The sequence below is a fragment of the Eptesicus fuscus genome, chromosome 2 (genome assembly GCF_027574615.1).
Source record: "Eptesicus fuscus isolate TK198812 chromosome 2, DD_ASM_mEF_20220401, whole genome shotgun sequence".
Lineage (NCBI taxonomy): Eukaryota > Metazoa > Chordata > Mammalia > Chiroptera > Vespertilionidae > Eptesicus > Eptesicus fuscus.
This window is the reverse complement of record NC_072474.1, coordinates 71,214,857-71,241,817: the sequence shown is the minus strand read 5'-3', so window position 1 is coordinate 71,241,817 and position 26,961 is coordinate 71,214,857. Positions and strand designations below refer to the sequence as shown.

The following is a 26,961-nucleotide window of genomic DNA, read 5'->3' as shown; positions in this document are numbered from 1 at the left end:
ATCTGAGCGCTTCTGTCTCATGGCCTTTCATGTGGTTATCGTCAGACAATGCTTGGGTCTGGAGCTCTGAAGGGCTGAAACACCAGGGGGGTGCTTCAACATCTCTTTCTTCTCATATAATCTCAGGGCAGTCTCTCCGCTGTTGAAAAAAGAATGCAAAAACCTATAGAGAATTTTTTAAAAGAATTTATATGAGCCAAACTGGTGACACGGTCAGGAATCAAAATCTCAAATGCTTGGGAAAATGGCAGTGTGGCAGTTTTATACATTGAAAATTAAGAAGGGAATGAATCTAAAGAAGATTACATAAAGATGGGAGAAAGCAAGGCAGGGCTTGGCTTTCAGGATAGTTAACAAGATTATGAAGCATTTCAAAGATGTTAACATAGATGTACAGAAACAATGGACAGGACTTGCTTAAGGCAAAGATAAACATTTTGCTAAACTGACAGCCCACCATATGGGCCCAGTTAGGAAGCTGTGATCAGATCATCCTGTGAGGTTATTTTTGGTGAGATTTATTATAGCGCCTCTTCATTGTCCACAATGCCTTAACTATTTTGAGCTTCCTTACAGCATGACAGCCTTGGCAATTCCACTGCTTTCCCATGGCCAAAGCCTTTAAGTATGAGTATTCTAGTGGGTAAAGCAGAAATGGTATGGCCTTTCATGACCCAGACTCAGATGTTACTTCTGCCATACTCTATGGTTGAAACACCACGAAAACTCATCAGTTTGAAGGGGACAGTATATAATAATCTTGTACCTCTTGATGGGAGAACTGTCAATGTCTCACTGTAAGAAGAGAAAATATTGCTGTAGTCATCTTTGGAATATACAATCAGCCACACTTAACTTTAACCATGTGGCATTTTGTCCTTCACTAAATTATGTATAAATAGTTGTAAATGTGATTAATTTCATGATAAAAGTATGTTTTGTGTGTGCAAATTAAAGGTTCTAAATATCAACATACAATAACCATTTTTTCTAGAGGAGGCACCAGATGGATTTTCCAAAGTTTGTGATGAAATGAGTAGTAGTTTGATAATCATGTTGATGAATTCCTGAAGGCTAAATGCAGTGCCGCTTCTTCCTTGCTGTGTGTGTTTTTTTTTTAATCTTTTCAGTGAGGTTTTTATCTCATATTCCTCTAAACTGCTATTTCTCTATTCCTTTACACCTGTTTCTCCTGTTGAACTCTTCATTGTCTACCTTGTGTAAGAAATTAAATTATATATCTAAAGAGTTTCTGGATATGCTAATTATACAATTATAGCTATTATCATTAAAAAAATTTGTGCACTTGGGGGAAGGTCCCTCAGCCTGGCCTGTACCCTCTTGCAGTCCAGGAGCCCTCAGGGGATGTCCAACTGATGGCTTAGGCCTGCTGTGGGGACCTGGCCTAAGCCAGCAGTTGGACTTCCTTAGTGCTGACGTGGAGGCAGGAGAGGCTCCTGCCACCGTCGCTGCACTCATCAGCTGTGAGCCCAGCTCCTGGCTTGAGTGTCTGCCCCCTGATGGTTAGTGCTCGTCATAGTGACCGGTCATTCCACCCTTTGGTCGATTTGCATATTAACCTTTTATTATATAAGAGGATATATAAAAAATATATATATTTTACCTACCTCTTCATTCTTTCTCTTGAACACCAATTCTTTCAGAAGCCAATTCTGTATTCCTAGTAGGACAGTCTTTTTTATTGCTTTTGGTTTCATATTAGTAAAAAACAAAAAGTAAATGATCATGCAAACTTATATTTCATTACCTGGTATTTCTGAAGAATGAGCATTTTCATGAAGATGCATTTTCAAGGTAACTTGATGCTTACTATTTTAAGTTACAAAGTTTTCTTAACCTTAACCCTTGCAATGAAAATTTTTCCTTCATGTATAATATGCCTCTATAATGTTAAGTATAAGCAAATGTTTTTAAGTTAGCTAAGAGTTCTTTTCTCCTCTACCTTGCTTTGTGATATTTAGAGTCACTGTTTCCAAGAGGTCTGTTCCTAGCAGTTCAGGCTCCCAACCTCAGAAAAAATTACGTAACCTATTGTGCAAAAATTGTATCTGTGATCAGACACAACCTTATGAACTAAGTATCAGAAACTCTCTTATAAATAAATTAGAGGCCTGGTGCATGAAATTGTGCATGGGTGGGGTCCCTCAGCCTGGCTGGCGATTGGGGCTGACTGTGGCCTTCACTCCCAGTCCCTATTGGGGCTGATTAGGGCTGGTCAGCCAGGGGAAGGGACCGTGGGAGGTTGGCTGTGGGAGTGCACTGATCACCAGGGGTCAGCTCTTGTGTTGAGCGTCTGCCCCCCTGGTGGTCAGTGTGCATCATAGCAACTGGTTGACTGGTCATAATGGTCACTTAAGCTTTTATACATATAGATAAATAAGCTTGTTTGTACTTAATTTCAAATGTGTAGTCTTAAAGATAAAAATGATATTTATAATTATTTATATAAATATAATTATAATTATTGTGTCAGTTTTGTGGTTTGAATATTTCCTTTGTATATATTTTCTAATTTATCCTTAAAAATAGTACTGTATGGTGCAGTTACCCAAAGTAAAAGTATTATGTGGTCAATATAATGTTTTCAGTGGAAATATAGACCTCTTCTGAAATTTTAAACTATTACTTACATTCCCAGCACTCAGAGATATCAATTTTAGTATTATTTTTCTTTACAGATTTTATTTTGTACATTGTGTAATCACACTAAATACAGAGTTTTGATAGAGATTTAAACATCTTATTTATATTAGAAATATACATCTTTTAAAAAAGAATGTGCTATTATTAAGTTAACCCCCTCTCTGCTGTTGAAACATTTTATTTGTCTCCAAATTTTTGCTATCATAAAATACATTTTTTGGGTAATTTTATTTTTATTTACTTAGAAAAGTTAATTTACAATAGTTTCAAAAATAAAAATCCTGAGTTAAAGAATGAACATATTTGGGGGGACTTCATTAATACATATTGTAGAACTAAAACATATATTATAGATAACACTTGGAGACATGTTACTTGAATAAAACCAAAATACAACTGTAAGACATATAGAATGTATTCTAGTGGCTCTTTGGACTTTCCTTTGCTCAGTTTCTTGTTCTCATTTCTATTCCAAATGTTTTATCACTGGAACAAGTGATCTCTGAGAAAGAGAGATGCCATTATATATATATCACCACAACAATAAAGCCCCCCAAATTATGCTGTTGTGTTTGGCCTCTTTCAAATATGACACTAAAATTTTTCTAATTTTGAAAAATTTTTCAAAACACAATTTTACTTTTCTCTTTTCTTTACTAATGAAAATAACTACCATATTTCTTTGAGATTTGTTTTTCTAATTACAGCTACAACCCATCAGAAAATACATTAGAGAAATATCTTTGAGGCATCACCATTTATGTGAAATTGGGACTAAATTCAACCACAAAGTAGCAAAAGCAGTGTAAGTTACCTATTCAGATTTGTGGACTTTGTTGTTGCTGGATCACCCCTGTTGATTAAACTCATTTGAAAAATCATTTATTTTTCATTTAATAATACCTCTCAGTATAGACCTGGTTCTTTTCTCTACACATATGCTCCTTGCCCTGCCTGTGCAATAGGGCACACAGGGCTGGGCATGAAATTGCACAATTGTCATCTCTGCCCATTATCTCCTGCCTCAGTTTTTTCTATCTGCTCACCCTTAGTCTCTTCCTCAGTGCACAACGGATTCCATATACAGAAGCAGGTACTTAATTATTCTGCATGGTAAAGGCTGGAGGACAAAAGCTATTATTTTTTCTGGGAAGATAGGAAAACATTGGCTTCAATGTTATACAGAACAGAGGAGGTCAGTGGTGTTTCTTGGGGTGGGAATGGAGGAGGATGAGGTGGGAGAAGAATTTGATGTTATCCAATATAACTCTTTTCTGGCCTAGATTGTGTTTCTGCCCAAGTTGCCCCTAAAAACATGCATTTGCCTTATATTACCTTCTTCTCCAATTTAGGACAACATTGGGCTGCCTAGAAGCTCAGTTCTCCTTACAAGGCAGGCCCATTTTCTTTATTTACCAAGAAATTTCAGGGATGTTGCTCAGTTGTCAACAGAGAGAGGCAAGGGAGACCCAAACCTCCTGTAATTATTGTCTTTGTGATGAAGAATTTTACTTGGAAAATCAGGTCAGATAAATACCCAAACCTTAAATACTTCTCTAAGCAGCTCAACTCTTTAAGCAATAATTTAAATGATTAAAATGACTATATTATCCATGATTATGAGTTGAATCATGTTTGTTTTGTGACTTAGATATTGTATGACTCTGGGTGCCATCATTGAAGAAATAGAAAGCATTTAGAATACTCGCTTCACCCTACATTTACAATGTGTTTCTAACCTTTTGGTTACTCAATGAACTAGAACTAACTTTAGAAATTATCAAGTTCACAATATTGTTTAAAATGTACATTTTTTTTTTCTTCAGGGAATTGGTTCTGTTGACTAAAAAACAACCTAATGTTAACTTTTCTGAAATTGCCAAACTGGCTGCTGATATTAAAAATCTTCATCAGATCTGTTGTGAAGGAAATGCAGTAGCATGTGTGTTTGGCAGGGTAAGATCCTCTGTCTTCTCAAAACTCACTTCGACCTTTAAAATACTTATAATTCTTACCATAAGGGAAGAAGAATGGGGGGAGGATGAAGAGGTTAAAGGGGTCAACTATATGGTGGTAGACTTTGGGTGTTGAGCATACAATGCAATGATGTATCACAGAACTGTGCACTGGAAATTTGTATAATGTTATTAACCAATATCACCCCAATTAGTTAATTTAAAAACCTTGTATTGCTTAAATAAAGGTGATAGTGGTATATAATGAATCTGAAAAAGTAATTATCATTCATCAGATTTTGGTATTTAGTTATGCAAAGTTCTAAATAATGAATTAGAATTATTTTCCTTTTGAATTTTCTGACATAAATTAAATAGTATTGAGACTTACCTTTCTGTGAAGGATTGAAAGAACTTGTCTGTGAAATGAGCAGGGATGAAGACAGAAACTGGTGTGACAGCTTTCTCTTACTTCTAAGATTCTTTACATATAAAGATGAACGATTCTAGAATGTTTTTCCTCTTCTTTTGTTTCCAACTAACTTCTATATGTCCTTTAAGATTCAAATTATTCAAGATCTTTGCACTACAAATTGCTTTTTTCTTCCAAAGTGTCATATATACTAGTATACCTTTCTTACAAATTCTGTTATAATGCATTATTATTGTTTAATTGTTTGACTCTCCAAATAGATTGTGAGTTGCTTAAGTATAGAGACTAGCTTATTCATGCACACACACAGTTATTTGTGTGTGCATATGTATGGATAGGTAAATGTATGTAAGTATAATAGTAATATTATTGTAATACTAGAGGCCCGGTGCACAAAATTTGTGCACTCGGCGGGGGGGAGGGGGGTTGTCCCTCAGACCAACCTGCAGCCTCTCACAGTCCAGGAGCCCTGGAGGGTTGTCCGACTGATGGCTTAGGCTTAGGCCGTCAGTCGGACATCCTTAGCACTACCAAGGAGGCAGGAGAGGCTCCTGCCACCGCTGCTACACTCACCAGCCATGAACCCAACTGTGGGAGCACACTGATCACTAGGTGTCAGCTCCTGCATTGAGTGTCTGCCCCCTGGTGGTCAGTGTGCATCATAGTGACCAGTCATTCTGCTGTTTGGTCGATTTGCTTATTAGCCTTTTATTATATAGGATATATAGTAAATGACAGAGACAAATGTTTCCTAAATTGATATCTTACAACAATAGTAACAATAGCAAGACAATACAACTCTTCATTTGTATTTTGTTGACCTAAACATGGAAACAACAATATGGTCTACTTAAAAGAGATTGTGACACTTGAGTAAGGTAAAAAAGAAAAGCTTTTCTAATTAGAATGAGTCACTACAAATGATTTTTTTGGTCTCTCAGTTTGCCAAAGATAAAGCAATATAAGATGAGAAGTTTTTTCTCTTGTGTTCTATTAATAACAATAAATAAATAAATAAATAAATAAATAAATAAATAAATAAGTTAGAATGAAATCATCAAAAACAACTGCTCCCTTTTCTGTTTTAGAGCCAGCTTATGAATTACACCTGCTCTAAACAGGCTCTCCTCTCCAGCAAGATCACTCCATGCTGTGCACTGCCAGTGCCATTCAGAGGGGAATGCATTATCAACTCTGAAAATGACAATAAACCTCATCTTTCATCCCTGCAACTCAGTAGGTTTACAGAAGATCGATTTGTATGCAAACAATTCACTGACAAGCAAGATGATTTCCTACAAGAGTAATACAGATTTTTGTAAAATCTTAATGATGGAATATTATATTTACGGATTATTTAAAATGGTATATAGAGTTGTAAACTTAAACGATGAAAGCGGTTCCACAATGATGTGAATGAGCAACTAAATGGGAACTGTGACCAGCAGGAGATGTTTTGCGGAGTCCAAAGTTGGCAGCACTACATAACTCCAGCCACATGTTACCATACTGGAATGCAGGCTTTGGGTGGTTAGGTCTACTGCATTTTGAGAGATTCTGGGAGTCTTTTAATTTTTAAATGTTGACAACTAACACAGGGACTTTTTAAGAAATGCAGTGGGGGTCAAATGTTTGCAACCTTTTCTCTAATGGACTTAGAGTCCTCTAAGTAAGAGCTTCAGAATGATATATCTGGTCAGCTCTTCTATTTTATTTTAATTATTAGTTTTAAAACATATTTCTTATTGATTTCAGAGAGGAAGGGAGAGGGAGAGAGAGATAGAAACATCAATGATGAGAGAGAATCATGGATTGACTGCCTGGGGATCGAGCCCACAACAGGAGCATGTGCCCTTGATTGGAATTGAACCCGGGCCTTCAGTCCTCGGGCCAATGTTCTATCCACTGAGACAAACCAACTAGGGCAATTCTCCTATTTTAATTAATACTTACTCCCAAAGCCATAGTGTGGCATTTAAAGATTAGAGATATGGATGGAGTATTAATATCTCTGGTAACCATCCACAAGTGCATATTAATTTGTGCATAAGACAAACTGATTTCAATATTATTGTCTGGTTAAAATATTTCCAAGATCACTTTGTGGAATATGATTTGGATTTGTAGAAAGTCCATAGCTATATTTCGAAATTTGTATTTGATATTGGCTTAAAAAGTAAGTGTCTCTTCCTGAACCTACTTATTCTAAACTTGCATCTGGTACTGAAAAAGTTGATAGGCCTAGCTTTTTAGTGGTTTTCACATTAGACTATGAGTTGGGAGACTTGATTTCCAATCCAGCTTTGCCATTTGGCATATAGGTCAAGCCACGAAATTTCTCCAGGCTCTTGTGTTCCGACAGTAAACTGAGGTGGTTGGATAAGATGACTTCTAAGATACCTCCTGCAAATACCTCCTGATTCCTTTGAAAATATACTAGACTCCAAATTTCCTTTCTTGTAACCCAGAAGAATGGGTAGATTATGCATGAACTACTCATGCTTGAAGGTTTATATGGAAAAGAAGGAAAGATGGTGATTTAATATCTAGCCAGTCAGCACTTCTTTCAAAAGAATTGTAATACTTATAAAGTCTAGCCTCAACAATCATTGAGAAAAATGTGTTCTCACCCAAGTACTTGAAATTAATTTCTAATGAAAGTAACTAGAGATCCTAAGCCAAGAACTATCAGCTAATTAGAATATTTTAGGTTCAAGTTCTGGATCTGCCACTCATTACTGTGTGACTTTATTGAAAAAAATTATTTATTATTATTTTTTAATTGATTTTAGAGAGAGAGGAAGGGAGACAGATAGAGATATAGAAACATTGATGAGAGAGACACATCGATTGGCTGTCTCCTGCACACCCTCTACTGGAAATCGAGCCTGCAACCCGGGCATGTGCCCTGACCATGGGTCGACAATCAACTGCTGAACCATCCCGACTTGGCTACTGTGTGACTTAAAAAACATCATATATTTTATTGATTTGGTTTCCTTACCTCAAAATGTAGTCAATAAAATTACCTCCCAGCCTCCTAAGGTTTCTAAATGTTTAAGGACAGTTAAATATTGAATACATTTCAGAATTATAATTGGCTTTTGAAAGAAAACTCATCGCCTTTGAATTTTACTGTTTACTTTCAAATATGTTCATATGGATACAGGTTTCTTTATGAATATTCAAGAAGACATCCAGAGTTGGCAGTTCCAGTGATTTTAAGAGTGTATTCAGTATATCAAAAGTTATTGGAAAAATGCTGTAAATTAGAAAATCCTCTGGAATGCTATAGCCATGGGGTAAATGCCTTTTTATTGTTTAACCTGTTACTCATAAGTGATTATAAGCACAGGAAAAAATACAGTTCTGTTAGTAGGGCCATACTTTCGTAAGATGATTATACATGTTCTGGCTAATTTCACTACACATGGACTATCACTGTCATCTAAACCAAAGGCCACATCATCATGCCACAGTGACTCTCTGTGCAAGTCACTGTCTTAGAGATTCTGTATGTCCTGGAAGCTTCACTGAACAATCTCCTCTTTAAAGTGAATGTCTGCTTGGCACGGTAGCAGGTAGCATGACAGCACAGCCTGTTGGGAAGGTCTACTATTTCTACCAAGCAGGCTTGGAAACTGTCCCTATTTCTGGCCAGAAATCATATTGTTCATAAGCTCCTGGTATGCATTTGACATGAAAAATGCAGGTGGCCTTATAAATCTGATTGTTTGATTGTTGTTGTTTTTTTTGGGGTGTGGGGGTATCAGGAAACAGGCTTTTGTTATTCTAACCAATAGCTTACATATTTATATAGTGTGGGGAGGAGTGAGAGTGGAGGGTGAAGGGAATCTCTTGACCTGTCTGGGCATGAGCAGGTACACTTAGCATCTTCCTGTTCACAGAGAGAATGATAAATGAAGGTGATGTAGTCTCCTGTAGGTTAGCACCCTCTGGTGGCATCACCAGCAGACCTCCACAATAATCATCATGGTAATAACACCCAAGGAAACATGGATGATTAGAGTTAACACAGCAAATTTATACCCAGTGTTCTATTTGGTCCTCATATAGGCTTGGTATCAAGTAATGCCAGAATTACTAACAACATTTTATAGATGAGAGCATTGAATCGCAGATGGTTCAAATGACTTGACCAATGCCATACAGGCAATAAGGACAGGGATGAGGCTTAAATCCAGGCAAACAGTTTGCATGTCTGGCAAAATTTTCCCTACAACAAACACTGCCTATCAGGATCAGGGGGACTTGGTTTGGTGCTCCTACCAAAGTATTCAGCCTGCAAGGTCACGTGTATCTTCCTAACAGAATTAATTTGTGTGTTCAAAAACTCTGAATTTACAGTTATCACTGAGAATTCCCTTTGATTGATTTAATGTGGATTTGTGCAGTGTTTTACTATATTCAAGGCTGCATGTTTTTATTACACCATCACTTCTTAATACATGTCCATATTTCTTTACCTATATCTTTTTCTCTATATTTGCTGTTTATGTAAAAAGACAGTATTATTAAAAATAACCAGTAAACACACACACACACACAAAAACACACACACAAAACACTGACAAATTAAACTTAGATCTATAAACTACTGTTAATGCTCTTTTTGACTTGATAAATGATTTGGCTTATGCATGTAAAATATGCTATTTCATCACAATGAGTTTTTATCATGGAAAACTGAATATTAATTTCATTGTCCCACTTTTTTTCCCCCACAAAGTACATGGTCATTCTTGTTTTAGCAAAATGTGTTTTTCAAGATTTGTTAACTCAGTAAGTAAATAAAGCCCTGGGTTTAGGAAAACAGCTATATTAAATTCTTATAGAAGATGCTTTTGCAATGTTACCTGAGATATACTTTTACAGTGATAGATAAACACTGATTATCTTTATTTTTCAGAAAGAGATGTTCCAAAGAGTGGTTCATGAAAGCCACGAGCATGTTAAACATCATTGTGATTTGCGTGAGAAATTAGGAGACAGTAACTTCCATGACAGGTATGCTTGTAAGATATTGTCTAGATTTATACTTGTTTAGTGAGCTTTTGCTAACTCCTTATGCTGAGAGTTTCAAAGAGTCTGTATCCAACCTTAAAACCTCAGAGGCTAAGGAAAAAAAATCAGTTCAGAATTAACCTAGCTATCTTCGTCTCGATAAGATAGATGACCACATAAATTTTCCTCTGTTTTCCAGGCCAGATTCCAGATCTCAGTCAATGCCCAGAGGTTAAGGAGCCAAGCAGGCACTGGCTGCCTTTCTGCAATCCCACAGAGGGGCTCCCTCCCACACACCTGGGCATTTAGCTTAGGGCTTTGCTTGCAATTCTGAGCCAAAGCTACATCAGAGATCTAATGTAGGGTCCCTGTGTCCATTTCAAATCAGGTCCATATAGCAAATTTAGTATTGTCACCACTGAGAGTACAGATGAATGGATACCTTAGTTAATTGCCAGAGGGAACACACACAACTTCTTATGTGCAGAGAGACTGGTAAATCCCACTGTATTTCAAAGGTTAATATATCAAAAAGCAAAAGCCAATTTTTAGGAGTCTTTAGGATCACACTGCAATAGTCTATTTAGAAAAAGATTATTGAGGCAAAGTTCAGTTTGACATAGTGTCCCATAGTATTATTGATCTTAAATTAAATGTCCAGAATAATGGATCCAGAAAAATTGTTCTCTTTTCAGAGAGAATATGTGGCTTATTACTTTTCTTTTATGTTGTGTTCAACTGCTAATGTCTACTTTAAGGATTAGATCTCTGGTTCTCAAACTTTAGAATTACCTAGAAGACTTGTTAAAATACAGCCCCACCCCAAGAGTTTCTGATTCCTAAGTCTGGGATGGAACCTGGAAGTTTAGGCTTCTACCAAGTTCCCAGGAGTGCTGATACAGCTTGTCCAGGACTCACAATTTGAGAACCACTGGATTAGGTTGACTGTTTTATTGGATGTTATAGCTAACTCCATTCCCCAACTCCATTATAATATAAATGCAAGAATTGACTCTGATTTTTTTATGCTTCTCAAATCCAAGCCTGTAGAGTCTTTCTCTTCAAAATCTCTCTTTATATCCCTCAATTCCCACCACCATTCTCCTAGTTTAGGCTACCACCATCTCTCATCTAAATGACTGGAATGGCCTTCAGATTTTTTCTTCACTCATATTGCCTTGTCCCCACCTCCAATCCGTTCTATATACAGCAACCATGATTATGTTAAAAACAATGTAAATTTAATTCTGTTACTAAGTTATCTTTCCTCTCCTTTCTACAGCTACCCTCCAATCAAGGGGAAAAAATCATATTCAATGACTTCCAAAAGGCTCTCTTTCCACTTTAATTCCCCTCGACCCAGCTCATTTTTAATTATTGTCAGATCTCAGCTCACATGTCATTTCCTCCAGGAGGCCTGTCCAATTTCCCTGTGCACTTACATTCTATGTGCACCTACAGCACTCTGTACTCCTCTTACTCCACCAAGTGTATTTGTCTCTCTCCCCACTAGAGCGTGATCCCTACTGATTGTTTCCTGAACATTGCTGTAGTACTTATTCTTTCACATTGTAGACAACTAATAACAGCTTGAATGTTCTATGCATATATTTACTTTGGAACCTGTTCACGTCTGATTTTTCAGCAATCCAAATTAGCTATCATAATTATTCTTGGTAAGTAGAAAAAGATAGATCAGTGTGGAGCAAAATTTTTGTAGGTTATTTGTCCCCGAAGACAATAATTACTGAAGTCTTCAGAGTCTGACAAGACCAAGTTATTCAAATTATATTTTTAAAGGTACAGTTTTAACAGAAACAAGTTGAAAACTGTTATGGATATTCACATGTCTCTACATTGTACATGAGATTGATATTTTTTCAAATGTTACCTATTGAGAGAAAAAAAAATTGTAAATCTGAATCTTCCCAGTAAACAGAAACAGAAAAATAGGATTTTATTGAATACCGGTGTAATAAGGGGCATAGTACTAATCTTCCACATAAATAATGTCACATGAAAGCAAGAGAGAAAACTCCCAGAGTGGCCGTGTTTCTTTGAAGAACCCTTCTCTAGACAGCATGGCTAACATTACAATGTGTGAAGTTGGAAGAGAATGCCATGTATATTGAATAAGCCACTGGGCTATTGGAACAAGGACTAAAAGGATAGAATTAAACCCAGTTTAATGCCATGTTCAACCTCAATCAGAGACAATGTCAGATATTGGGGAAAACTCTGTAGAATTATTCATTTTAGGCACACAGCCATTGTAAGAGGAACTTATTCTTTCAGGCTCCTGGTCCTTTATACTAAGAAAGCCCCACAACTACCTGCTCAAGAGTTGGTTATGTTCACAAAGAACATGGCAGCTGCCACCACCAAATGTTGCCCTCTGAGTGATGAACAGCAGTTTGTCTGCATGGAGGACGCGGTAAGCACATCTGTGACTTCATGTTTACCTGTTCTTGAAGTTCTAATCTCTAACCCTCAGCAAGTAATCTCATGTCAGGGTACATCTATGACCTGTCCATAGAGCCTAATAATTCTGTCCCCGGGAGAAATTCTTTCAGGTCAGCTCATGCCAGTTGGCTTTGATTAGCAACAGGGGTAAGGCTATCACTTCCCTAACATTGAGGATGTCAGATTCAACACCCCTTGTTCTATTTCTTGGATTTTTAAGTCAACAAAAGTGACTTCTTATTTATTTTTAAATTTACTTTGTTTGGGTGACATTGGTTAATAACATTATACAAGTTTCAGGTATACAATTCTATAACACATCATCTGTATATTGTATTGTGTGTTGACCACCCCAAGTCAAGATTTTGCCAGCAACTGCAAAGGTAATGCTGACTTTAGACTAACTCATCTTAATCAAATGCATAGGAAAAAGTACCCAGTCTTCCTCCTGTGTTCTTTATCTCACAGTGCTTACCACATTTAAAATACTTCTGACACCAGACGTGTGTGGGTTTTTCTCCACAACAAGCAATTCTCTGTGACACAAGCTGGATGTCCTACAATTTAAATCAGTCCTGATACTATCCACCTGGAGAGAGCCTCAGATAGCACAGGTTAAGGGCTCAATTCTACAAGATGACAATTACAAATCTAGGTTGTTACCTGTGCTTCTGACAGATTAGCTACATACAGAGGTTCACACAACTCCCTTCTAGGGTTTGATTAATTTGCTAGAGGAACTCACATGACTCAGGGAAACACTTCCTTATGTTTATCAGTTGATTAGAGGATATGATTAAGGACAGAGATGAGCAGCCAGATACAGAGATTCATAGAGTGAACTCGAAGACAGTAGGACTAGGGAAGCCAAGTCTCAGAACTAGGCTGGACCTGACTTTTCCTTTCCCCCAAACAGTGAATTCAAGGCTGACCGAGCAGGCACTAGAATTTGAGAATACTTAAATATAACCTTATTTTCTATGGGTAAGAAAATAACAACTGCAAACCTAATGGCTCTTATTTTAATTCTCTTCTGGGAAAGGCTAAGCTAATTCTTGGAGCTTTATGCAGAAGACATGAGACACAACCTATCAATGCTGGAGTGGGTCACTGTTGTGATGATTCCTATGCCTTCAGAAAGCTATGCTTTGATGATCTGCAAGTTGATGGAACTTATATATCTCCACCTTTATCCTGTGACCAAATTATCAGCCTTAAAGAGGACTTGTGCAAAGCTCAAGAGGAGGAAATCCAAACTGAAAAGCAAAAGTAAGAATTTTTGTTGAATTTGTTTATTACTGCCAACGAAGGAGCAGGTATAGAGAACCATAAAGCAGGTGCAGATATTAAGTTCTACATAATGAATGGAGCTGCTAAATACTATATTAGGAGATCAAGTAGAATTGAGAATATTATGCAATTCTGCAATTGAGGTTATCATGGGTGATGTCCAAACTTGATCAGAAAATGAGATTGAAGTCTGTTAATCAGAAAATATTGACATAGAAGTACATAAAAATAGGGTTCCATGATCAAATAAGTTTGATCCTTGCTCTTCTCAGAAATGTATACCTTCCATTAACAATGGAAGTTGGAGAAGTCCTGCAATAATCTATTTAGCTTGTTCTAACTTATCATCATCTGGGCCATAGAATCTACTAAGATTCTGCAGGATCAGATTAAAAGGATATAGAAATAGACTTTACTTCATGATAAGCGGAGTTGGAAAGTCACATGTAAAGGGCATGGATACAGAGAAATATGGACAATTGCGTCCATTTTTGTAATCAATCTATCTCGTGTGAATCATTAATGTAGTTGTTGAAATTACAGACAATGATGAATGTCAAGATATGATGGAAAGTGAGGCAATTTATTGGGTCTGAGGCCATCAAAAATTAGGTGGCATGACTAAGCTTCTTATGTGTGACAGGAATAGATAGGGATGGGGGATATTATAAATTTGATGACATATACTTAGAAGAAACTATGGCTTTTAAAAGACATTGTAGGAGGAATGTGTTGGAAGTAGTAAAAGAAAACTAGGTGGTAAGGTAAGTGGAGTTCAAGTAAAAATAGCCTTCTTTTTAGAGGCTCAGGGAAGCTGTTTCCTCTGGAGAGCCATGTTTTCCTATAGAGCAAGAAAGAGAAGTTAAGAAAAGAGGCTGTGGATATAGGGAAGTTTTTAAATGAGAAAGCCTAAAGTTACAAAGGAGACAGAGGATGAGTTAGAGAAGGCCATAAGGGTAGGAGATGGGTCAGATTAGGGATGTAGAAGCATCAGTACGATGACAGATAATCTGGGAGACTTACTTAGACTTCTGACCGTGACTGAGGTGGCTGAGGCATGACGAGCTTAGCCTTAGAAATAGCACATGCAGCACGCACACACCTAGGGCGGCTGCTCTTGCCCCTGGCTACCGAAAACAGGTGATTAAGAGCTCACAAGTGACTGACGTTTCCCTAAATTCTCCCTATCCCATACACATGGATAGGTGGGAATGAACACTTATGATCAGATCTTAGAAAAGGGGCTATTTCTTTGCCGCTGCAGACAAAAAAAAATATCCTTCTTAGTGGCATCAATCATCTATCTTTTTACACCACCCCACTCTTAAGCCTAGAGCCAAGATATCCCCATGGTCCAGGCATTCTCCTTTAGAATGAATTCTGCTGCAGATGGATGTGATATTGAAAGCCCATTTGGCATCAACAAAAGGTGACTTTTCTAGGAAAAGCCAAAGGGTGAAATTCTGGTTTCTCTGAGTCAGAAGGATACATTGAAAGTCCTCCAACCCCTGACAGTGGGTCAGTTCCCATATAGTGCCCATCACACTTCCTGCCCTTCTCACATGGCTCTGGGCCTCCTTGCTCTTTCTCACCCAAGAGCATTAGAAGTGGTAGTTTATTTATAATTAACTTATTTACTATAAGTCTTGCTTGTACAAGATCAAATATTATTAGTCCAACAATATCAACTTGCCAAGTGTGGCCATGTTGCCTTGGAAATGAACACCTCCTCATGATCAGCAAGCACAAGGTTGTCACTTGTTCTGTTTTATCACAGTACTTGCAATTCAGTAGCCAGCTGACCTTGAAGTTCTTTCTTCATTTCCCAAGGTGACCTGATCACAAACCAGACTTTAAAACTTTCCAATAAGCACCCAGAGTACATTGTAATATTCAGTCAATCATTCTTTCTTTAATCCGAGCTTGATGTGGAAATATGAGGATAAAGAAGTTTATTTTACTTCCAGAGTGCAGGCTTTTGCTTTCTCTTGAGGAAGTTCTCTGGGCATAGATAGGCACCACTTTACATATGTTATTTCACTAAATTCTTACTACAAAATTTATGAGCTAGGTAATGTTGTGACTTCATTTTAATTATGAGGAAACTGAAGCTATGAAAGTAAGACCTGATATGAGGTCATGCAACAGGTAGCTAGGTTGCTGAGCTGGAATTTTCACCCAAGCAGTCTGGGTCAAAGAATATGTGCTTAACTGCCAACATCTAGCTGTTAGTATGCCCCAACCAAAGGGTTATAATACTGGTTATTATTTGTAAAACATGGAACTGTTCATATAAGAGCTTGATAAGAAGTGTGAAGTATTAGGAAACATCCTTATTACAGGAAATTCATTGTGTTATCTGTATAATTAACATCAAGAAAGTTATTATGGGCATTTCTGAACTATCTTGAGTAGATCCACATTGGGAGTTAAAGCCCAGGCTGGAAAAAACCCTCCAACTTCCCAGTATAGTGTCAAGGGCTCTCTCCATGGTTTTACCCTTATATAATTCTGGCTGGTCGTCAAAGCATAAATTCACACACACACACACACACACTACAACAAATGAATGAACAAATAAAAAACAAGAGAAGGGCCTCATGGAAGAAAAAGAAAATATTCAGGAGGATAATAAAGGGAAAGTAGAAGTTGAAGTCATGAACTAAGATAGAGAAAATAAAAAGGAATAGGTAAAAAAGAATTTTAGGTCCAATTATGAAAACTATTGAGTTGAAATGTAAAGGCTTAAGACAGTATATAAAATGGTGCATAAATTTGATGAAAATGAAAGATTAATACCTTAGAAATGAAAAACTGAAAACAAGTTGATGGGATTGAAAATTAAAAATCCTATCTTACCTAATAAAAGAGTAATATGCAAATTGACCCTATCTCCACTACACCCACAAGCCACGCCCACCAGCCAATCAGAGCGAGTGTGCAAATAAACCCAACCAAGATGGCTACAGTCACAGAGAGCAGGAGGGAGGCTTGGGTTTCCAAGGTGATAGAAGAAGCCAAGCTTTCTGCCTTCCCTGGCCAGGCCTAAGCCTCCACTCAAGGCTACAAAGTTTCAATTATAGAAGGTAAACAAACCCTAAACAGAAATGGCTGCCCGCCACAGAGCGAGCAGGAGGCTTGGCAACGCTCTAAGCTACAAAGTTTCAATTGTAGAAGGTAAATAAATTCCAGACACCAGGGCCTCCTCTTGGGTTGCCAGGGGGTGTGGCTGGCCTGCAAACCACCACAGGCCCCTCACTCAGGCCACCCCACACCCCAAGGGAACCCCCACCCTGATCCGGGACACCCTTCAGGGCAAACCAGCTGGCCCCCACCTGTGCACCAGGCCTCTATCTTATCTAATAAAAGAGTAATATGCAGATTGACCATCACTTCAACACACAAGATGGCTGTCCCCATGTGGTCAAAGATCCTGCCCCCACATGGACACAAAATGGCCACCACAAGATGGCCAGAAGGGGAGGGCAGTTGGGAGGCACCAGGTCTGCAAGGGAGGGCAGTTGAGAGGGACCAGGCCTGCAAGGGAGGGAAGATGGAGGCGATCAACCCTGCAGGGGAGGGCAGTAGTTAAGGGTGACCAGGCCGGCAGAGGAGGGAAGTTGGGGGCAAACAGGCTGGCAGGGGAGCAGTTAGACATCAATCAGGCTGGCATGGGCATGGTTAGGGGGTGATCAGGCTGGCAGGCAGAAGCGGTTAGGGGCAATCAGGAAGGCAGGCAGGCAAGCAGTTGGGAGCCAGCAGTCCTGGATTGTGAGAGGGCAGTCGGACATCCGTTGAGGGGTCCCAGATTGGAGAGGGTGCAGCTGGGCTGAGGGCCACCCCCCCACCCCCATGCATGAATTTCGTGCACTGGGCCTCTAGTCCTAGCTAATAAAAGAGTAATATGCAAATTGACCATCACTCCAACACACAAGATGGCTGCCCGCGTGTGGTCAAAGATGGCTGCCCCCATGTGGACACAAGATGGCTGCCACAAGATGGCCAGCAGGGGAGGGCAGTTGGGAGGGACTAGGCTTGCAAGGGAGGGCAGTTGGGGGTGATCAAGCTTGCAGGGGAGGGCAGTTAGGGGTGACCAGGCCAGCAGAGGAGGGAAGTTGGGGGCAACTGGGCCTGCAGGGAAGGGCAGTTGGGGGGGACCCAGGCCTTCAGGAAAGAGCAGTTGGGAGGGGGGACCAGGCCTGCAAAGGAGATAGTTGGGGGGGACCAGGCCTGCAGGGGAGGGAAGTTGGGGGCAACCAGGCCTACAGGGAAGGGCAGTTGGGGGGACCCAAACCTGCAGGGGAGAGCAGTTGAGGGGGGACCCAGGCCTGCAAGGGAGGGCAGTTGGGGGCTATCAAGCCTGCAAGGGAGGGCAGTTAGGGGTGAGCAGGCCTGCAGAGGAGGATAGTCGGGGGGGACCAGGCTGTAGGGGAGGGAAGTTGGGGGTGACTGGGCCTGCAGGGAAGGGCAGTTGGGGTGGACCCAGACCTGCATGGGAGAGCAGTTGGGGGGGACCAGGCCTGCATGGGAGGTCAGTTGCGGGGGCAGACAAGCAGGGGATAGCAGTTAGGGGTGATGAGGCTGGCAGGGGAGGGCAGTTAGGGGGTGATCAGGCTGGCAGGCAGAGTGGTTAGGTGCAATCAGGAAGGTCAGCAGGTGAGCAGTTGGGAGCCAGCAGTCCTGGATTGTGAGAGGGATGTCCCAGATTGGAGAGGGTGCAGGCTGGGCTTAGGGACACCCCCCCCCCCCCCGCATGAATTTTGTGCACCGGGCCTCTAGTATAACAAAAGCCTAAATGACTGGTCACTATGACACACACTGACCACCAGGGGGCAGACGTTCAATGCAGGAGCTTCCCCTGGTGTTCAGTGCTCTCCACCTGGGGGAGAACTGCTCAGCCAGAAGCTGGGCTCATGGCTGGTGAGCACAGAGACAGTGGCAGGAGCCTCTCCTGCCTCCAAGGCAGTGCTAAGGAGCAGCAAGCCAAGCAGTAAGGAGCAAGGAGCAGGTGGGCGGTAAGGAGTGAGGGCTCCAGGACTGCGAGAGGGCGCAGGCTGGGCTGAGGAATTTTCATGTACTTGGCCTTTAGTAATATATACAAGGTAAATTAAACATTTTAAAACTAAATGAACAGAAAGGATTAAAGGAAATATTTTTAAATAAAAGCAGTCAGATTGAGAGAGATCATAGTGGGGAAGTGTTGAAAAGGGCAGGAGAGGTAAATCAACCCCAAGTTTATGACAAGTATGTGACATAGTTGTTTGGGGGGTGTCTAGCTTCCACAGAGTCCCAGCTATAAAAATGGCAGCCTTTATATCTGTAATGCTGAAGAGAGCTAGCATGACATCCTGATAACCCTGCTCTGAGTCCCAGACTTCTGTCTTCTTCTTCTTCTTCTTCTTCTTCTTCTTCTTCTTCTTCTTCTTCTTCTTCTTCTTCTTCTTCTTCTTTTTCAAGACAATAAGGCATTTTAATTATTTAGTGCCCATTGAAAATTGGAGTTCTTGAATGTTTGGCTTGTGAGTTTATTTTATTTTATTTTTTTCCATAGTAAATAGATTCCTTTATCTATATATATAAAAGCCCAGCAACCCTTATGGTGGAATGACCAGAATGACCAGTCGCTATGATGTACACTGACCATCAGGGGGAAGACGCTCAACATAGGAACTGCCCCTGGTGATCAGTGAGCTCCCACAGTGGGAGTGCCGCTCAGCCAGAAGCCGGACTCAAGGCTGGCGAGTGCAGCAGCAGTGGCGGGAGCCTCTCCTGCCTCCACAGCAGGACTAAGGAACAGTGAGCCAAGTGGTAAGGAGTGAGTAGGCGGGCGGTTAGGAGCGAGGGGTCCCAGATTGTGAGAGGGATGTCCAACTGCTATTTTAGAACCGTTCGGGCCTAAACCAGCAGTCAGACATCCCCCAAGGAGTCCTGGATTGCAAGAGGGCACAGGCCAGGCTTGAGGGACTTCCCCCATGCCCCGCATGAATTTTGTGCACCAGGCCTCAAGTTATTTTATAAAATTATACTTAAAATAATTCTTTAGTTTAAAAGCATATATCATGTTTTTCTTTCAGATGTATGATATAGTGGTTAGATAATCATTTAATTTACAAAGTGTTCCCCCCAATATTTCCAGTACCCACCTGGCACTATACATCTATATCATAAAAGGCTTGTGGTCATCATGCCATAACAGCAGAACGACCAAAGACTGGTCATCAGGAGGCTGTATGTGAGTGGCGAGGTGCGCGCAGGTGGGCAGGGACTTAAGGTGCACACGGGTGGGTGGGGACTTGACTCTGGGTCCTGCATCCCACCTGCCGTGGTGGGATTCAGTCTGGGTCCCGTGTCCTGCCCGATACATGGGAGTCCGTCTGGGTCCCGATGGCACAGCGGGGTCTGGGTCTCTCGTGATATCGTGCGCTGGGACTCTAGTAGTTATTATAATATTATTGAATATATTCCCTATGCTGTACTTTACATCCCCATGGCTACTTTGCAGCTAACAATTTGTATTTCTTAATCCCTTCACCTCTAGCACTTAGTCTCCCAAAACCCTCCCCTCTGGCAACCACAAGACTGCTCTCTGTGTTGATGAATGTTTCAATTTATTTGTTTTGTTCTTTAGATTCCACATAGAAATAAAATCATATGGTATTTGCCTTTCTCTGTCTTATTTCACTTAACATAATACTCTCTAGGCAATCCATGCTGTGGTAAGATTTGATTCTTACCAAAGTGATAAGATTTCATTCTTTTTAATGACTGAGCAATATTCCCTTGTATCACTGTTTTTTATCAAGTCTATTGATGGGCATGTGGGTTGCTTCCTAGATCGACTGTTGTAAATAATGCTGCAATGAGCATAGAGATACATATATTTTTTCAAATTAGTGGTTTGAATTTCTTTGGGAATATACCCAGAAATGGAATTGCTGGGTCATAAAGCAGTTCCATTTTTAATTTTTTTGAGGAAACTCCATACTATTTTCCACAATGGCTGCACCAATTCAAATTCCCACCAAAAGAGTATCAGGGTTCCCTTTTCTCTACATCCTCACCAATACTTGTTTGTTGATTTACTGATGACAGTCATTCTGGCCAGTGTGAAGTGATATCCATTGTGATTTTAATTTGCATGTCTCTGATGATTAGTGGTGTTGAGCATCTTTTTATATATCTATTGGTCTTCTGTATGTCCTTTTTAGGAAAATGTCAAGTCCACTTTTTAATTGTATTGTTTGTTATTTTGGTGTATAGTTGTATGAGTTTTCTAAATTTTGGATTGTTAACACCCTTATTGGATGTGTCATTGGAAAATGTTTTCTTCCAAATAGTAGGTTATCTTTTCTTTATTTATGCTTTCCTTTGTTGTGCAAAAACTTTTAGTTTGTTATAGTCCCATTTATTTTTTTTGTTGTTTATTTCCCCTTGCCTGAGGAGATGTCAGAAATAATATTGCTAACAGAGATGTCAGAGATTTTACTGCCTATGTATTTTTCTAAGACTTTTATGATTTCGAGTCTTACATTTAAGCCTTTACTCTATTTTGAGTTTATTCTTGTAGAAATCAGAGGTGCTTTTATTTTTGCAACTCATTTCTGATTCAGGCTCCTCAGCAACCTTGTGAAGCAGAGACCATATGCAGCAGAGATGCAGTTCCAGCCAATTATTGTGGATTTTACTCAGCTGGTGAAGATGTGCTGCCAAGAAGAAAAACGTGAAACATATTTCCAAGAAGAGGTATTCCTGTCTCCTTGTCTATTCTCTTAGCACTCTTAGGACTTATTAAAGTTAAAAAACAAAACAAAAAACAACAACAAACCTCTTTTCTCCGTTCCAATCTGTAGTGGATTCGGAAAAATAAATCACAGTCTAGATCAGCAATTTTCAACCTTTTTCATCTCATGGCACACATAAAGTATTACTAAAATTCTGCAGCATATAAAAAATATGCTTTTCGCCTATGTGACCAATAACAGGTATAATTTTGATTGATTTACAAGAAAATAATAGTAATTACTTATCCTTTTTGCTCTAATGTGACTTTTTAAAAAAAGCAGTTGCCTATACTTGTATATGAGGATTTCTGGTCCAAAGAATTAACCAATCAGACACAACCTTATTATGAAACATGACCAATAAGATAACTCTATTATATGATATATATAGGCAGTCCTTGGGTTACACCAGACCCGATGTACGTTCTTTTGTGGTTACGTCACCATCTCCCATTTATTTATTAAAAAAGAAGTTCCGTCATTTCGATGTATCTACATATGTGCTTTGTGTTTTTTATTATTTATTCACCACAAGTAAAGGTCAGGAATTGTTATCTTTCTTTTAATTTTTTTTACTGTTTCACTTCATTACTGCTGTGTACGTGCTCCATGTGAGTGACATAGGTGCTCGTGTAGGTGGGTTCCGACTCACTGTGAAAATTGAGTTACATCGCGCCGTAGGAACAGATCTCTGACATAACCCGAGGACTGCCTGTATATTTATTGTTTGAGACAGGGCATTCATGCCTGATCAGAGTGGCTCAGTGATTGAGCATTGACCTATGAGCCAGGAGGTCATGGTTTAATGCCTGGGTTGTGGGTTCAGTCCCCAGTAGGGGGCATGCAATGATTCTCTCTCATCATTTATGTTTCCATCTCTCTCTCTCCCTCTCCCTTCCTCTCTGAAATCAATAAAAATATATTTTAATAAAAGACAGGGTATTCACATCGGCAGCCATTGTTGTGTTGGCTGTTATCATTTTTTAATTCTACAATCTAAGGTAAAGAGGTCAATGCCCCTGATTAACTTAGTCAGGTATTGCATGTTTTAAAAATTCTGCCACACACAGGTTGAAAATGGCTGGTCTCAATCGATTGGTGTAATTGGGTTTAGGATGTGTTAGGATATGTTAATATTTATATTTATTTGAGGAAACTAGAAGTGTTAAACATGATTAGAGAATGAATACAAGGGTCATGCCACCAGATGTACTGGTGATGTTTTGGATTGGGAGTGAGAGTAAGAAGGTGAATTGAAGACTTTGGTAATTGTAGAGAAATGGTGTCCTTGGAAATATAGAGAAACTTTAAAGTAATAACAGTTTCAAGATCTGTCTGAGCAAACTGCAGTTTTGTTCTAGAAATTTTCAAGGGCACAATCAGGAAGAGTCACCAAATGTAACTGGGGTTTAACTAGGAAACATAAAGATTTTATTTTCTCAGTAGCCAGATCACTAGATTAGAGATTAGAGAAAAGAGAGAGGAAAGAACAAATGCCAGAACAGAGTATCTCTCTGTGCATACACACTGAACTGCCTACCAGGAGACTGTTTTCAGTAATTAATGTAATTGCATATAGTTAACAAGTAAATGACTTTTCGTAAGATGATGAAGTTGTGTGACTTAAATTTCATGGTGGCACAGAATATTCATGTAAATTAATAGAGAGGAGGTAGGACAGACTGCTCTCCCAGGGACATAACTTGAGGAGTGGAAACTCGGATACAGTAGCTAGTAGTATCTAAACAGAAAAATGCAAGGATAAAGTTAAAAAATAATAATAAAGCAGCCTTTACAGTCAAAACTGTAAAACCAGCTGGAACTGGTTAGGACTCGAGCTAAGTTTAGTAATGGCCCAAGAAAATGTTTTTACAGGTAACAATTTTCATGAGTGCCTAATTACCTTCAGTAGTTCTTTTCTACCTATTCAGCTATATTACATGTGTTATATTAAAAGTCATATATCTATGGTCAAGTAAAGAGTAGGCAAATTACAGCTCTTAGGCTAAATTGGTTCCACTTCCTGTTTATGTAAACATAGTTATATTGGGACCTGGCATGCCCATTTATTTACATAATGTCTACCACTGCTTTCTGTCTACAATAATAGAATTGAGTAGTTGCAGAATTAAATTGTGTCAGAGACTGTGGTAACTGCAAAACCCTCCATATTTAATATCTGGCTGTTTGCAGAAAAAAATTTTTGCTGACTCCCAGACTAGCTGATACACAAAGTGAAAATAATCACCTATACTAGAATTTATTTAGTTATTTTAAAGCCTCTTTACTTTTTTGTGAAGTATTCAGAAAACATGTCTCTACCTGAGTAACAACCCCACAGCCACACAAATAAGCACGTTTGCAGAAGAGCACGTGCCTGGGCATTCCCAAGAAAGTTTTCTTGCTCTTGAGAATGAATTGTGCTTGCTCCATCTAGTTCATCATTAGCACGACAGCAAGATTTTTGTGTGCTTTTCCCCACACTTTTTGCCTAATAGTAATCTTCAACCATATAGTTGAAGAGCCCAAATAGTTTTCCTTTCCCTCCCCTTCCTCTTCTATTTTCTTTTACAGTTTCTTCCCAAACTAATGGAGATAATAGAAGTTATCTAAAAAATATATTATGTTAATTAAAATTTGTTAGAATTACTTCTAAAATGTTTATTATAGGTAACTATGCATCATCTCTAAAGTTTGGTCAAGTTTACTTTTGTTCGTATTTTTCCTTTCTTTTTTTTTTTTTAAAAAAAATTCTTATTGATTTCTGAGGACTAGGGAGAGGGAGAGAGATAGAAACATCAATGATGAAAGAGAATCATGATGGGCTGCATCCTGCATGCCCTCCACTGGGGACCAAGCCCACAACCCTGGCATGTGCCCTAACCAGGAATCAAACTGTGACCTCCGAGTTCATAGGTCAATGCTCAACCATTGAGCCACAACCGGCTGGGCTGTATGTATTTTTTCAAATGGTCACAAGGGAGATCAGCTTTCTGGGTCCTCATATTTTAAAATATTATTATCTATATATTTGCACAGTATTGTTGATGCTATGTCAGTTGGGATTCTTTAGTTGTAAATAATAGGATCAAATTGTAGCTAACCTAAGTAAAAATTAATTTATTGAAAGGATAGTGGTGGCTTCAGGAATCTTTAGGAAGTTTAAAAAATAGGCTAGGCAGCAGACAAGAGCCAAAACAGCTCAGAATCAATGACTCTCTGGTCTTTTAGTGCTGGTACACCTCTTCACGTTACTCTTCTGAGCTCTTATTTCTGCACTTTGGTGTATCAGTTAATATCATACCAAAGGCTTTCCTTTGGTTTCCCAGAAGTTCATTAATGTCTCTTACATTGATGTGGGATTGATAGGACTTTATTCTTTAAAAAATTTTTGTACATTTTTACTGTTATTGAATTGTAATTTTGGAAAAGATGAGAGACAGCACATTTTAAAAGTATATTGGCAAATTATGTCCAAAGAGTTTCCAGATTGGAAAAAGGATTTAAAAGTATGTCCCAAAGGATATGGAGAAATAAACTGGTAATGTTTATCCCAAAGTCTTAGGAAGGGTGACATGCTAGCAGTCTCCCAACATGTCCAGCATTATGGGAAATCAGAGAATGGCTGATTTGGTCTCAGGGTAAGAAAGATGTTTCCTCTTTCTCTTCTCGGTTATCTACATTCCATCAGATAAGTCCATATTTTGTATTTCAAAATCTTGCTTGGGCCTTATCTCAAAATGTGGAGTTATCACTTCTTATCTCGCTCAGGGCATTCTTCATTATTATAGTAATCTTTTCCAGTGCCTCCATTCTTCCTTATCTTTACCAAAAATTCTTCCCTCCTTTCCCAGCACTTGTTATCATAACAAATCAGAAATTTACCAAGAAACTATGGAATAAATAAAGTCAGGAAAGACTTATATGTAGAATTATGAGTTCCCCCAATATTGTTAGATTCCGAGAAAATGAACAAGATTAAATATGAGAATCTTGAGGTTGCTTATGGCAAAGTTCTTACGAAGATTGATATAAAAGTCATGGCTTACCAAAGAAATGATCATACTTCAACTCCAGAGGTATATTTTAAAATGAGCCTAAATAGATTCCAATCTCTCTAGATAACTCAGATGTGGTGCTGTTTGAGGGCAGGAAGGAGGACTAAATTAATCGACTTGTAATCATTTTCCATAGGATCCTAGGGGCTCTTAGGATTGTAAGTCATTTATTTCCCGTGTGTGTGTGTGTGTGTGTGTGTGTGTGTGTGTGTGTGTGTGTGTGTGTATCTTAGCAGTAGAGTTCTGGGTGTCCCATCCTACTTTGCTAAAAATCTCACTTTTATTTATCACAAATAATTTCTGTTGGAATAACATCTAGAAGGTAAAAATTGGGGAAAACTGCTGAAATTTATGTAGAGGTCTATAGCAGTATATATGAAGGGGGTAGAGATATTCTGATCTATTTTAGGGGTTTGTTCCTCTTGAGTTCCTGTACTTGGCTATGTGATGATTTAGCACAAAAGTAGCCTAGAGCAGTTTTAAAATTCAGTGAGAAGCTGATTTTAATTGTCCATTTTTGCCTTGCAGCAAAAGCATCACATATTGTTTTTGTGAGGAGGCAGCAAATTCCTGAAAGTGGGAGACACATTAATTAAATGTGCAGTTAATTAAATCCTTAAGCTAAGGGACTGGGCCTGTGAGAAATTCTAAGACTGTGAGAAGCAGGCTCTCAGAGTCCAACTCAGGAATGCAACAGGGAAGTCTTAAAGATTTTCTATATGGGGGTCAGAGCTTTTTAAATGTTTTTGTTTGTTTTTCCCTCACTCACCCATGTGCTTATTTCTTTTTTTCCTTAGGCATCCAAACTGATAGAAAAGTGCCAGTCTCTCCTAGGAGGCTAAATGATTCCAGAAATGTCAATGTAGGATGATTGCTGATATCTGCATTTTATTCTTCATGAATAATGAAACCCATGTCTAATATTCAAATCAACAATTATTTTTCAGCTACTCACAACATTGCTCAAGAACACTAGCCAGTTTACACTGAATTCTCCTTTCCTACTCAGCAGAGAAATCTACTTATTGTACAACCCACTTTCATTCTCCATTCCACCCATAATCTTTATGCTTCTTAGAATCAGCAACAGAAATAGGACATCAAGGCACCTTTGAAGAGCCTCAGGTAGATGTAATGGGCTGCCACATCCCCTGGAAACTGGCTACTGGGTTTTTAGAGTAAAAGTTATCCCAAATGCAACTGGAGTTTCTGTCTATACCACTTCTAATAGTGATCATCAAAGAACTGAATGAAGTGTGCTTTGTAATAAAGTTACTTTCATAATTATTTTG

At 39.0% G+C, this 26,961-nt stretch overlaps 1 protein-coding gene across 1 annotated transcript in view; it reads left to right on the top strand.

Moving 5' to 3' along the window:
• LOC103303917 (alpha-fetoprotein-like) overlaps positions 1-26,511 on the top strand; it is a 32,432-nt gene extending 5,921 nt beyond the window's left edge. Inside the window, 9 exon segments of the mRNA XM_008160894.3 lie at positions 3,372-3,469; positions 4,491-4,620; positions 6,141-6,355; positions 8,222-8,354; positions 9,983-10,080; positions 12,373-12,511; positions 13,583-13,809; positions 21,441-21,573; positions 26,467-26,511. Of these exon segments, the coding sequence (XP_008159116.2) occupies positions 3,372-3,469; positions 4,491-4,620; positions 6,141-6,355; positions 8,222-8,354; positions 9,983-10,080; positions 12,373-12,511; positions 13,583-13,809; positions 21,441-21,573; positions 26,467-26,511 (1,218 nt within the window).
• The last annotated feature ends 450 nt before the right edge of the window (positions 26,512-26,961 follow it).